This window comes from Equus asinus, chromosome 5 (genome assembly GCF_041296235.1).
Source record: "Equus asinus isolate D_3611 breed Donkey chromosome 5, EquAss-T2T_v2, whole genome shotgun sequence".
In the NCBI taxonomy this organism is placed as follows: Eukaryota; Metazoa; Chordata; class Mammalia; order Perissodactyla; family Equidae; genus Equus; species Equus asinus.
The window spans coordinates 37968642-37983547 of NC_091794.1; the positions used below are offsets into that span (position 1 = coordinate 37968642).

At 38.8% G+C, this 14906-nt stretch overlaps 1 protein-coding gene across 8 annotated transcripts in view; it reads right to left on the reverse strand.

Moving 5' to 3' along the window:
- The window catches only part of YEATS2 (YEATS domain containing 2), a 100237-nt gene that overhangs the window by 20396 nt on the left and 64935 nt on the right, over window positions 1-14906 (reverse strand). For all 8 annotated transcript variants that reach the window (XM_070509337.1, XM_044771168.2, XM_044771164.2 and 5 more), the window contains 5 exons: window positions 10650-10908; window positions 7816-7977; window positions 5932-6116; window positions 4968-5126; window positions 1732-1908 (listed from right to left, as the gene is read on the reverse strand). In XM_070509337.1, coding sequence (XP_070365438.1) covers window positions 1732-1908; window positions 4968-5126; window positions 5932-6116; window positions 7816-7977; window positions 10650-10908 — 942 coding nt within the window. The remainder of the gene's footprint in view (window positions 1-1731; window positions 1909-4967; window positions 5127-5931; window positions 6117-7815; window positions 7978-10649; window positions 10909-14906) is intronic.

The following is a 14906-nucleotide window of genomic DNA, read 5'->3' on the forward strand; positions in this document are numbered from 1 at the left end:
TGTTTCTTGGCAGAAGACAGAGAAGAGACAGTCGGAGAGGCATGAAAGAACATGGCACATTTGAGGAACAGCAGAGTGGTGTGAACAGGCACGTGAGGAGAAGCAGTAGCTGCAGGGGATGAAGTCTGAGAAGTAAGCAAAATCAGACTATAAAAGCCCTTGGGGTGCTGGACAAGTAAAGGGGAAGCAGGCTTTTCAATAAATGTTGCTGGGTCAACTGGATATCTACAACAAAAGAATGAATTTTGGCCCCTACCTCACACCATATGCAAAAACTAACTCAAAATGGATCAAAGATCTAAATGTAAGAGCTAAAACTATAAAGCTCTTAGAAGAAAACAAAGGCTTAAATTTTGTGACTTTGGATTAGGCGAAGGTTCCTTAGCTGTGACACCAAAATCATAAGCATCAAAGAAAAACAGGTATGTTGGACTTCATCAAAATTAAAAAGTTTTGTGACTCAAAGGATACCATCAAGAAAGTGCAAAGACAGCTCATAGAGTGGGAGAAAACTTTTGCAAATCTGACAAGAGACGCGTACCTAAAATATATAAACAACTCCTATAACTGAAAAACAAAAAGACAAATAACCCAAATAAACAATGGGCAAAGGATCTGAACAGACATTTCCCCAAAAAAGATACAGATATGGACAATAAGTACATGAAAATATGCTCAATATCATTAGCTATCAGGGAAATGCAAGTCAAAACCAGAAGATATCACTTCACACCCACTAGATTGGCTATAACAAAAAAAAAATGGACAAGAACAAGTGTTAGCAAGGATGTGGAAAAACTGAAACCCCCATACGTTGCTAGTGGGACTCTAAAATGGTGCAGCCACTTGGGAAAATAGTTTGGCAGTTCCTTAAAATGTTAAATGTAGGGGGCTGGCCCTGTGGCTGAGTGGTTAAGTTCATGCACTCTGCTTTGGCGGCCCAGGGTTTTGTTGGTTTGGATCCTGGGCGCAGACATGGTGCCGCTCCTTAAGCCGTGCTGAAGTGGCATCCACATGCCACAACTAGAAGGACCCACAATTAAGAATATATAGCTATGTACCGGGGGCTTTGGGGAGAAAAAGGAAAAATAAAATCTTTAAAAAAAAAGTTAAATGTAGTTACTATACAATCCAGCAATTCCTATTCCATACGGTAAAAAGACAAAAGAAATGAAAACATATAATTATACAAAAACTTGTACATAAATGTTCATAGCAGCATTATTCATTATAGTCAAAAGGTAGAAACAACCCAAATGTCCATCAACTAATGAACGGATAAACAAAATGTGATGTATCCATAAAACTGACTACTATTCAGCATCAAAAGGAAGGAAGTACTGATACATACTACAACATGGAAGAGCCTTGAAAACGCTATGCTAATCAAAAGAAGCCAGACACAAGAAAGTAAGTAGATTAGTGGTTGCCTAGGACTGGGGGCAGCAGGGAATGGGGAGTGGCTGCTATTGGGTACAGAGTTTCTTTTTGGAGTGAGTTAAAACATGTTCCAGAATTAGATACTGGTGATGGTTGCAAAACCTTGAGAATATAACAAAAAGCAGTGAATTGTACATTTTAAAATGGTGAATTGTATGGTATGTGAATTACATTTCAATTTTTTACAAGGGAGACATAAGGCCTACTGGTATACCTGTGGAATATATCTTCCTTACGTTTTTACTACTTTTACATTTCACCGTGATTTTCTACTGTCGTGCTAATCCTCACCTGTGGTGCAGGACCATTTGCTGAGAGGGCCACAGCTGGGGAAGTAGCAGTTGTGATAACCCCTCCTGCTACCCTCAGCATCGTGGTTCCAGGCTTTGAGAGCTGTGACGTGGCTGGCACAGACTTCAATGTGCTATCAGATATTTTCATCAGAGACGCCTGTCCCCCAGGGGCTGCCTGCAGAAACAAAATGAGTTGAAGTAATAATGTTGCCCTGGTCAACAGGCACGATCTATTCCTTACCTACATATGCCTCAAGAATTAGAGCACGTCTAAGAAAGTCTTGCTAATCAAAGCTATATGAGGTGTTAGTGCACCTTTCCAACAAGCTCCCCAGTTTCTGCCTTTCACCTACAAATGTTCCTTTACCCCTAATGGAGAAGCAAATGAATGCATTTGCAAGTCACTATTTGGCAGCAGTGTCTCCAAAGATATGCCGCTTGTTATCAAAATAATTGAGTCCAAAGTGCTCTTAAAGATACAAATAATCTTTAAACATGAAAATCTAACCAAGAAGGGCCAGATTTAAGTGGGTAAGTTAACAGTGCTCTAGTCTAGTACAGGCTTAGCATTTCAATACCAGAGAACCACTCAACAAACTAGTTTTAGTGGTCTAAATCAAGGCTCGGCAAACTTTTTCCATAAATGGTGTGAGGAAGCATTTTCAGCTCTACAGGCCATATGGGCTCTGTTGCAACCGAACTCTACAGTTACAGCAAGAAATGGGTGTGGCTGGGTTCCAATAAAACGTCATTTATAAAAACAGAAAGCCTTGGTCTTAGTTTGCTGACTCCTGGTCTAAATGATTGCTTAGTGCCCAAAATTAATGTACCCCACAAATAGATACCATTTGTCAGTCTCTGAGGGCTAGGTGCCAGGAATGGCAGAAAGCATCTATACATATCTTAAGTCACTTAATCTTTTCATCAACTTTATAGAGTAGATTTTAGTCCCGTTTTATAGACGAAGAGATTAAGCTCAGTAACTTTTCCAAGGTCACACAGCTAGTAACCAGAGGAGCCATGACTAGAGTCCATAAGTAGTAGCCATGGCATAATTTGCATTGGAGTCTTATGCTAATTCAATCCGCAATGAGATACTGCACATGACTTATGGCAGTCAAATGGTACAATCACTTTGCAAAACCATTTGTCAGTTTCTTATAAACATATACTTACCTTATGACCTAGTTATTCTATTGTACCAAACATCTATATAAGAATGTTCACAATAGTATCTTCGTAAGTCAAAAATTGGAAATAATCCAAATGTCCATCAATAAAATAGTCATGTAACAAAATACTACTCAAGAATAAAAAAGAATAAACTACTGATACACATATGGGTAAATCTCAAAAACATTACGCTGGACAATAGAAGCCAGATATAAGAGTACATACCACATAATTTTATTGATATGAACTTCAAAAAATAGATGAAAGCTAATCTAATGTACAGTGACAGAAACAGAAAAATAGTGATAGAAAAAAACTGGAAAGGGAAATGAGGGTATGTTTTAGAGTGATGGAAATGTTCTCTATCTTGTTTGGGATAGTGCTTGCATGAGTACACACACCTGTCAAAACTCACTGAGCAGTACAGTAATGATCTGCACATTACTTTATGTAAACTACACCTTAATAAACGGCAGCAGTAACTGTCTCACCTGAGGGAGAACAGGGACAAAGTCACTGCACTGGCTGCAACATAAGCAGGTAAGAAGAAATCAGCTAAGATTTTAAAGAACTGCCTAAAGAATCTGGGGGCCTCATATCTGTTTGAAACAGCTAAGAGCATCTGACCAAAGGGAAATTAGTACTCAAGGAAACCAAATGCTGGTAATCTGAAAAGATCAATAAAATCAATAAACTTCTAGCTAGACTGATCAAGAAAGAGAAGATACATAATTACCAAAATGAAGAATGAAAAAGGGGACATGACTAAGGATTCTACAGACATTAAAAGGATAAGAGAAAATTATGAACAACTTTATGCCAATAAATTCAACTGCTTGGATGAAATGGACAAATTCCCTTAAAGATATAAACTACCAAAGCTCCCTTTGAGACAAAATAAATAAACTGAATAGTCCTGTATCTATTAAAAAAATTGAAATTGAAGATAAAAATCTTCTCAATTAGGAAAACTCCAGGTCATTAAGGCTTCACTGGTGTATTCTAAACAGTTAAGGAAGAAATAATACCAATTCTACATAAACTCTTCCCCAAAAAGTGAATAGGAAAGAAAAGTTTCCAACTCATCTTACGAGGCCAGCATAACTCTGATCCCAAAACCCGACAAAAATTACAAAGAAAACTACGCACCAATGGTCCCTTGCAAAAATTCTAAACAAAATCTACTAAATTAAACCCAACAATATATTAAAAGAGGATAACATATCACAACCAAGAGGGGTTTACCAGGAATACAAGGTTGGCTTAACATGTGAAAAATCAATGTTAACATATTAACAAAATAAAAAAGAAAAATCATATGATCCTCTCAAGAGACACGGAAAAAACATTTGACAAAAATCCAATATCCAGTCCACGCTTTCAGAACTGCTGATCTACACACAGTCATAGAAAATGCATTCTTTTTAAGAAATGGTATCATGCTGTCTACATCCTTGTGTACCTTGTTTGCTTCATTTGGTTAAGTTTTTGAGATCTAGCTATAGATTCTCCTGCAGATGATTATAAAACCCCTCGCCCAGTTAAAACTCCCTGTCATTATTCTATGGCTTATACTACAGAACGCTGTGAAAACATGCACCAAGCCCCATGCAGCATTTACTTACTATACGGATACTGTGGCTGAAATCACCTATTACACCATTCAGAATCTCCTATACGAAGCCCCACCAGAGAAATTTTAGAGTGAAGGGGCAAGAAAACCTTTGTTTCTTCTTACGAAATATTATGTGGTTATTTTCTTTTCCTATCACAAATAGTGTGAATTTTATAACTGCTCATTGCTTCTCATTTTGCTTTGGCTAATTTTATTAACTATACAGGACATTACTGTTTGCATATCTAAATAACTCTCTGGCATTATCTTCTCATTCTATTTTCCCAAATCTCAAGATTTTATTCTTATTTGTCTATACTTTATTGTTTGTTTTCTTATGTAACCATAATTTCTTTGTGGCAAGAGATAAGCTGTAAATATTTAAATAAATGCCATAACCACCATAACCATGTATTTGGCAGGGACACAGGTGAGTGTGCATTTACCTGGGTAAACAAAGTAGTTTTTTGTCCAGAGATGACTTTTAATGTTTGCTGTCCTTGTGCAGAAGATGTGCTGACTCCCAGTGTTCCCTGGACCACTGAGCCAGTAGTCAGCTGTTTTCCAGATGTCTGGGGTGACGGCTGGCCAACTAAAAAGGTGCCCTAAGTTAGAAACAAAGACCAATAATTTAATCAGTAATTTGTTAAGTTCAAATGGCTTGCTCTGATCCTTTAAATGACAAGGTCCCATGTTGCAAGCTACAATGCTCCCCTTCAATTCTGCAACTCAGTCAAAATCACTGAAAAGAAGAGCTCTGCTCTCAGTGTCACTACCAACACTTAGCCCTACTTCTCAAACTTCGCAGAGTAGTTACAGAGCCGACTGCTGGAAGCTCAGGTTTTACAATCTAGTCCTCAAAGCTGGATTTAATCATTCAGACTGATAACTATGCATCCTTCTCAATAAGAACGTCTGGAACCTAAATTCCATGACCCTCCTTAGAGGGGAGCCAAGACTTAGCGAAAGGGGAAAGAAGGCAGAAACCTGCTCCTAATCTTAAATCCAACCTAACTCCAAATACCATAACTTGATACTATCTCCCTGGTTACTCTTTTCTAAGAGACAATTTTCAACTGTACATTAATATTATTCATTACCTCATGGATTTGGGAGGCAGTAGCATAGCAAAAATCTTTCTTTTAATCTTTCTTAAACCAGAGAGATGTGGGTTTAAATCCAAACTCTACCACTAGCTTAGCAGAGAGATCTTGGAGAAGTTACTTAAGTCTTTCTGAATCTCTCTTTGCTCTTCTTCAAAACAAGCCCCAAAGAATACAGATTTATAACATGGCTAAAATGTTAGTACTGATCCCCAATTCCAGAGGTGGACAGGTAAATCCACTGAAATTAAAGGCAGTTTTTAAATAACTAAATAGTTTAAAAGATACCAGTCACAAATGACCAGACCTGAGGAGTCTGCTTGAGGATGTACGAGGTGTAGGTCAGGTGCTGGGACAGCCCCCCAGGGCCGGCGGGGCTTTGGGCTCCTCCCGTTCCTCCTCCTCCTCCTCCACTGCTGCCACTGCCACCGCCACCGCCACCACCGCCGCCTCCTCCTCCACCACTACCGGCAGCTGAGCCAGACTGGAGGTCTGAAAACATGAAGAATGACAGCAGTATCATAAAAAGTATTAAGAAAAGGCTTACCAGAAAAAACAGAGGAGCCCAGAGAGATGTTTCCTGTACAGCACCATCCCTTCCCTTCCCTGTCTTCCTCCTCCTTTTTGCTAAAATACGTCTTCCGCAATAAGAGTGAGGAGAACGTCCCAGAGCTGAAGACTGAAATTTATTTACTGTCAACTGAGTGACAGTTGACTAGTTCAGCTCTGAACATGATGAAGAACTTATCTCTGACAGGTGTTTTGACTTAGTTGTGGGAGATCAAGAGAGTGAGGCTGACATTTTCTAACCACTGCTCTGTGCTCAGAGAAATGCTTCCACACCTTTTGGCATCTGATATGATTTCAGTGAAACTGCTGAAATTTAGTGTAATTTTATAGTTCTCTTCTTCTGTCTCCCTCTGCCTTGGAAAAAATTAAGACTCTCCTCATAGTTTAAAGACTCCAGGGCCCCATTCTTTTCTGCTTTTCAAATTCTACTTTAAAGCCTTCAAACCCTTTTTATTTCCCCTTCGGTGACATAATACATACAAACGAAAATCTAAGTAGCTCTTTGGATGAATTTTGGAATACTTACATTATCCTTTTCCTACATAGTTACTTTTTGGTAGACCATTGCTTAGGTATGAGGAAAAAATACCGGCGTGAGAGTGTGGAAATCACTCATTATAATCAGTAAACAAAATGGTGATGAGCTTAAACACTGCATTTTGGCAAGAGTGGCTAACTTTTCTTTTCTTTTTGAGGAAGATTAGCCCTGAGCTAACATCTGCTGCCAATCCTCCTTTTTGCTGAGGAAGACTGGCCCTGAGCTAACATTCGTGCCCATCTTCCTCTACTTTATATGTGGGATGCCTACCACAGCATGGCTTGCCAAATGGTCCATGTCTGCACCTGGGATCTGAACCGGCGAGACCCGGGCCACCGAAGTGGAACATGTGCACTTAATGGCTGCGCCACCGGGCCAGCACCAAGAGTGGCTAACTTCTAACCAACCTGACTGCTATACAAATTATTACTTCTGATTCAGAGGGAAATAATGCCTTTTACCCTTTCCTTTTCAACACTATCCAAGTTGTTTTTCTCTACATGTCAAAGCAAAGTTCATATAAGTCTAGGTAAACCACCTCATTTCCTTGGGGCTGTGACTTAAACACTAAGGATGAGCCTGTATTTCTCTTTCCGTCTCCAAACCTGGCAAACTCAGGATACACATCTAAATAATGGCAGGCAGAGCCCTTGATTTCAATCCTATTCCTATCCCCATCAAAATAAAAGTGGCTCCAACTACCTTCTCTCCAGGTGCCACTGGTTTTCAGATACCATTGAAACGAAGAATTCTTCTTCATTTACAGTTCATATAGACACTTTTCTCCCAACACAGGCTCAGCAGCCATACCTCTCCACTGTAATTTGTCCTGATCCCAAACTCTGGGTAGATAATTTGTTCCTGATCCCAAACTCGGAGTAGATAAACCCAAAATAAGTGTCACCTCCTAAGACTGTATACCCACACCTAGTTAAATTATGTATATGTTTAAAATCCATTTGGGCAAAAAAGACAAATAGAATTATGGAAATACTTCCCAAAACAGCTAAGAACTGCCCCTCTGGTGGAGGAGATGAACATACCCAGAGACCCAAGAACCCAATGACTTAATGGTGGACTAACTAGCACTGTTGGTGGCGCGCAGGATGGCTCCTTGAGGGATCAGCAGCAGTTTTCCTTTTCCGGAGGGGTTCTTGCTGTTTGTGGTAAGGTAGAGTTTAGTGCCAGGAGGCAAGTTTGCCAAGTTGGCCAAATTAGTGGCTGGTAGCTGCAACGTTGCCATTACTAAAATGGTAAAGAAAAAAGTAAGAGGAAAAACAGTAAGATACATTGGAACTGAGGGCAATCCTATGCCCAAAATTAAAACAGAGTAATAAAATACTTAGTAAAAAACACTAACAAACAGTAAACTCTACAGTTTGTTTCCTAGATGTACAATACTTTAAAGACTGATATTCTTAAATACCTTGCTAATTAAAAAATAATTTACATACTAGAAAAGTCTACTATAAACTATAAGGGAAATTATATCTGTATATAAATGGGGTGACCTTATGCCCCAGTCTGCCCAGAACAGTTTCAGTTTACACCTGTAACAGCGACTCTTTTTACTCTCAAAGTACTGGGCTTCATACGATCAATGAAATAATCACCCTATCTGTGGATGAAGACAAATTTTCCCCATTTGTTTAAAGCCCCTTTAGTCAATTTCTAGTAATGGATGAACCTGATTTGAAACAAGACTTCTAGCCTCCCTCACTTTCTTTTTTCTTTTTTTTTTAAATATTGGCACCTGAGCTAACAACTGTTGCGCCAATCTTCTTCTTCTTTTTTTTTCCTTTCTGCTTTTTCTCCCCAAATCCCCCTGGCACATAGTTGTATATTTTAGTTGTGGGTCCTTCTAGTTGTGGCATGTGGGACGCCACCTAAGTATGGCCTGATGAATGGTGCCATGTTGGTGCCCAGGATTGGAACCGGTGAAACCCTGGGCTGCTGAAGCGGAGCGCGTGAACTTAACCACTCGGCTGCCTCCCTCACTTTCTAATAGCTAAAAAATGCTATGGTCAACAACTGGCACATATACTATGAAACTATAATTCCTCTTTTTTTTTTTAAAAAACCTGGCCCTGAGCTAACATCTGTTGCCAATCTTCCTCTTTTTTTTCTTCTCCCCAAAGCCCGCAAGTACATAGTTATATATTCTAGTTGTGAATGCCTCTAGTTGTGGCATGTGGGACGCCACCTCAGCTTGGCCTGATAAGCAGTGCCATGTCTGCGCCCAGGATCTGAACTGGTGAAACCCTGGGGTGACAAAGTGGAGGGCACGAACTTAACCACTCGGCCACGGGGCTGGCCTCTATAATTCCTCTTTTTAAAGTTTCACCTACGTCAAAGAGCTTTCACTAACCCCTTAGAATTTACTTCTTGATGCACACGGCTTAAAACCTCTAAACATGAGTCTTACACATGGCATTTTCTACAGTTACTTTGAATTCAAGTCTCCATGACAGGGAACCTGTAGAACCACGAGTCACCACAGGGAAAGGACTCTCACAGCCCTTCCGGCCCGCTGGACTAGTCCTCCTGTTACTACCTCACTGTGCAAAGCTTTGGGAAGCAGGAACCCTGGAAGCTGCCCCAAATATGAGGGATTAACGTTAAAACTGAGTGCCATCCCTCTCCATTTACCAGAACCAACCTCCTCTTACACACTGTGCATTGTGCATCTCAGCCATGCCAAAAGCACAAACCTCTCTGGTCGGCCATGCACACCCGGAGTCCCATCTTCACATTGCTCAGAGTTCCTGATCTGAACCAATCTCCTCCTCCCTTCCTCCTTCCCACACTCCTTCATCATACTCCCCAGAATCCCTGCTGTGGTCATCATACCTCTAGAACCTCAGCCTCTTTGAACATTATCACTTTTTGTGGTAATTAAACCTGTCAGTCCTCTGAAGATATGACTTCCCCAGCAGCCCCTTTAGCTAGGGCTGTTTGTCATCTCACTTCAATTTCTTAGAGCCGTGACCAGAGAGGAGCCTTTTTGCTCTCCAGTTTGGCTTTCAGACCATTATCATACCTCACTCCAGAAAAAAAAAAAATCCAGGCTCCTGCGAGGCTCATGCTTGGCCATCCCATCTTATCCCTCTCTTTTCTGCTCTCATTTACTGAACTCCCAGTCGTCTCCCCTCATTTGCGAAAGAGTGACTCCTGACTCATAGCCTTGCTCTCTAGGCTAAAGACTGTCATTCTTGGTGATGCCCCTGTAGATGACGTATTAACCCTCTGGCTTTTCAGCTGCTTGATCTTCTAAACTCCAAGATCATTTCTTCCAATCCATCTCAAGCACTCATTTTCAACACCACAAATGAACTCTGTCATCACCAGCAATTCATCACCTCTGAAATCTTTATTTTGGACACCCATTACCTTCTATCCTTCTAACTCACTGAACAATTCTTTAGACTCATCAAGACCTTCAAAAATTAGTAAATATCTAATATCTTAGGTATATTTTTTCATGCCCTCACAGAAATGACATATCAAGGCCTAAAACACCTTCAAGGTGTTTAAACTTTTGTTTGGTAGAGAATGCGTTAGTCAAGCATCTCAAAGTGTTGCTGGCAAGTGACCATACCATGATTTTAAGCCTGAAATACAACCCAAAGTGGAGATGAGTACAAATGAGAATTATTCTTCAGATCTAAAAGCAGTATCAAGAAATATCCTCTATTTTTATTATTCTTCCTAAAACATACATGCACGAAAACTTAAAGCAAACTACTTACAGACCTCTATGTAAATGTTACACAAAAAAGATTAACACGTTTTCACACAGTCCTTATAGCATCAACCTACTAGATTTCCCAGACAGAACAAACACCAAAAAAGATCACTAGCAAAGAACGTTTTAGAAGGGGCTGCTGCTCAAAGGGCCCCCAATTAGCATCAGTTACCTGAACCCTGGGATCCACTCTTCTGAGGGCCGGCAGCAGTGACCTGGGCCTTGGTTAAGGCTTGGACCGGCTGAGCAACAATGGTTCCTCCACCTCCACTCACAATTGCTTTGGCAACTCCTTGGGTCACAACTTGCTTTGGACCAACTGCTTTGGCGACAGAAGAACTGGCCTTGGCTACGAGGATTTGGCCACCACTGATTGCCACAGCCTGTTTCACTGTTGAAGGCAGAGTAGACCCAACTGGCACCCCAACAACCTGTTCAAAATAGAGGAGAGTCCAGCAGTGCCTCATAGTCCTCTCCGGAGCTCTTAGAACAGAACAGCCACTCTGTTCTAGCAAAGAACAAGGCAAAGGCCTAGACAGAATACCTGGAGTTGAATTTAATCGTCTAGGAATGCGATCCCTGACAGATGTGACGCCTCACAGCAAAATAGCTTACATTTCGGATATTATAATAATAAAAGGTTATTGTTTTTGTCTTAACCTTGGCTACTATCTATAACCTACTTTAACTATGAAAAGGAATCTTTTTTATAGAAAATTTAGAAAATACAGAAAAAAAAATTTTACTCATCCAAAAATAATCTATTAATATTTTTAATGTATTTACTTCCAATTTTCTTAATGTACATTTTAAAACACAGATTAGGATCATACATACAGTTTTGTAATTTTTAAATTTAAAATCATATTATAAGTTTCCAATGTTATTACTTTTTAAAAACATTTCTAGATGACTAAATAATAGAATAGATACATCATAATCTATGTAAACTTTTCACTACATATTGTGTGAATATGTAGGTAATTTTAAACTTCACAATATGAAAAACTGAGTAAAAACATTCTCATATATGAACTATAAACCCCACTATATCCTTTAAAATATCACCTCTTCAGCAACCCCTTCTATATTATCCTTATCTGAAATAATTATCTCTTCATCTCTAGAACTCCTAACAATTCACATAATTTATTAAATATGTGACACCTCTTCCAGGTGATTTTTAAGACAAGTTACCTTTGTCTATATATTTCTAATCTTTCCTTTCCTTGATGGTAGATATTTGATTAAAAAAGAAAAAGTATAAGCAAGAAGAATATTTAACTGAATTTTTTAAAAAAAAGATCCCAGTATCCAGATTATGAAAGTTAGAAATATCTGGTTTTGAAAAAACTGTAAAGTTAAATCTTTCAAGTGAGAAAATATTACAGAGCTCTTTTAAAACAAAGATAATAGGAGGATGTTAAATTAGAAGAAAAAATTTAACAAATGGCAAATTGGGGCAGTGTTCCTACTCCCAGTTCTTTATTTCATAAAAAGAACATCTCACCAGAAACTAGATGGAAAGACTTTTATAAGGTTAAAAAAGTGGCAAAAGATCTGACTTCTAAACACAAAAAAGATAAAGTAGGAAGTATTTTTCACCCATCAGATTGGAGGGGAAAAATTTAAGTCTGATAATACCAAGTGGCTAGAAGATATGGGGAAACAGGAGCTTTTGTTCACTGCTGGTAGAAAGGTAAATTTGTACAGCCGCTCTAGAGAGGAGTGGCACGTCTACTAAAAATGAAAATTCACACACCCCGTGGTGTAGCCATTCTCCTTTTAGGAACATATCCTAGAGAACTCTTAGAGGTGTGCTCAAGGGAACATACACGGAATGTCCACGGTAATGCTATTTGTAATTCCAAAAGACTGTAAATGATCTTAATGTCTACAAATAGAGGAATGGATAAACTGTCGAATAAGAAACACGCACAATAAAATAGAATACATGAATGAACTAGAACTGTATATCTCAACATCAACAGACGTTGAAAGTACAAACATTGAGTGAAAGGGGAGCTGCAGAAAAATAGGAGTATAAATATGTTTTATATAAATCTTCAAAAAAAAAAAAACCCGAAAAACATCACACACTATTTATGGCTATGTATTTATTGTAATAAGAGTATGGACTAGAAAGCTACACATCCAAATTCTTGATAGTGCTGCTTTTGGGAAGGACAAAGTAGACTTCAACTTTACCAGTCATGTTTTATTTAGAGAAAAAATGATTTGAAGTAAATATGAACATGTTAATTCAGGGTAGAAGATATGTGGGTGTTGATTATATTATTCTTTGTATTTTACTGAAATTTTAGAATCTTTGTAAATTAAAAAATAGTTACTTAGTGAAACAAAATGATAAACCACATGCAATTGACGAATGGGATTTTTAGGTTAAATAGTTACCAAATCATACATGATTTCTTTTCAAAGAAATGTGAATATAGTAAAAGATACTTGCCTGTGCTTGGAAAATATGGCTGATGTAAAGAAAATGGTCCCCTAATCAAGCGTTATAAGCCACAGTGTAAAGAGAAAAGAATACAGACTTCTATAAGCTGTGAGACCTGGTTTCCCAGTTTTGTGTGACCAGTTAGTAACTAGATAAGTTATTTAACCTCTCTGAGCTTTACCTTAAGACACTATAAAATCTATATAAATATGGATCATCTATAAAATATGGATAATAATATTTAACTCATAAGATCATGAGGCGTAAATGAGAGTAAGTTTATAAAATGCCTAGCCAACCAGATGCACATAGTAAATGACAGCTGCTGTTAACCATAACACTCGTTATTATTAACTGAAGAATGGTAATCTGTGAGGCTACCTCAAGACTCAGGATAGCGAGAGCCACAGAACAAACATTTGTCACTGTCTTCAGCGATGGCCAGGGCAGAGGACCTTGATCTTAAACTCTAGATTCAGTTAATCCAATAGAAATTAAAGTATGTAACATCTGGTATCTGCTTTAAAATATTCTAGGAAGAGAAATAAGATTAGCAAAATGCTGATAATTGAAATTGGGTAATGGGCACATAGGATACATTATAATAGTCTCTCCACTTTTATGAAAGTTTAAGGAAGGAGGGAAAGAAAGAAGGAAGAAACAAAAGTATCAAAGAACCAATGAAAAGAAAAAGCAAGTTGACCTAGAGTGGAGAAGAGAGATTCTCCCACCTATCCTGGCTTGGTTAAAACAACCCCTTATGATTACCCAAATCTCTTTATTCTAACTGTCTGAGCCTCATTCTATGGGCAAAAGAGAGTGTTGCCGTGGCTGAAGAGCTGGGCAGTCATTCCCCTTAGAGATGTGGAGGTATATAAACTCTTCTTACTAATCAAGAACTTGTCTGCATTTATCAAAAAAAAAGTTTTTAAAGTAGAAAAACATTTTTGGGGTATGGCAGACTGCCAGTTAAACCCCAATATCCATCTGTGCTTCTCTCTCATATAGTAAGAGTCCCCAGTTTTCAGCCAGGGACATGGCCACGTGGAACACTGACTGTATTTCCCAGGCCCCTCACACCTAGGTCTGGCTGTCTGATTTCTGGCTAAAGGGATGTGAATGCAAGTGATGAGTGGTTAACTTTTGGGTTACGCCTCCCCTTTCCCTTTCCCTCTTCCTGCTGACCAGAAAAGTGAACATGTGGCATGAGATGAAGTGACTATCTTAGCCCACCAGCTGAAAACAAAATTTTGAGAATGGCAGAGCAATGAGAAGAGTCTAGATTCTTGATGATTACGGAACCAACACACCAGAACGATCCACAGGTCTTTCATGTGTGAGAGAAATAAGCTTATTTAAGCCTCTGTTTTTTGGATTTCTGTTATAGTCGTCGAATATTTTTCCCCAAGACAACACATTTCCTAAATAAATCAAACATAATAATCTATTGTATAAGTTAAATTACAGTCTATTTTTACATTCCTAAGCTAATGAGAAAAGCAAACATCTTAAAGGAAAACAATACATACATATCGGACCTATTTAATTTCTTTCCTAAAATTCCACGCATCTGACTTGCTTCTCCCTCTTTGTGCCAACCTCTATCCTCAGACTCAACTGCTTCAAAATTTCCAGAATATGACACACTTAATCTCTCCAACAGCCAAATAAAACGTGGTATTCCAAGTTGGCCACAGGAGGGCAGTTTTTATTAGCAGAGTTGATACACTCAAAGCACAGACTCACAAGATGAACTCCCCAACCCCACTCCCTTTCTCCTAAAAAACTGAGGAGAATGAGGAAGTCTGGCATTCTGTTGGGGAAAGCCCCACACACAGCTGTCTTAGGACATCACAATGCAGGCTCTTAAGCAGGACACTATAATCCCACATTAATTTTTCTTTTTTTTAACAATACAACATTTTGACCTAGAACCTGAACCCTACCAACACTTCTCCTCTTCCCATT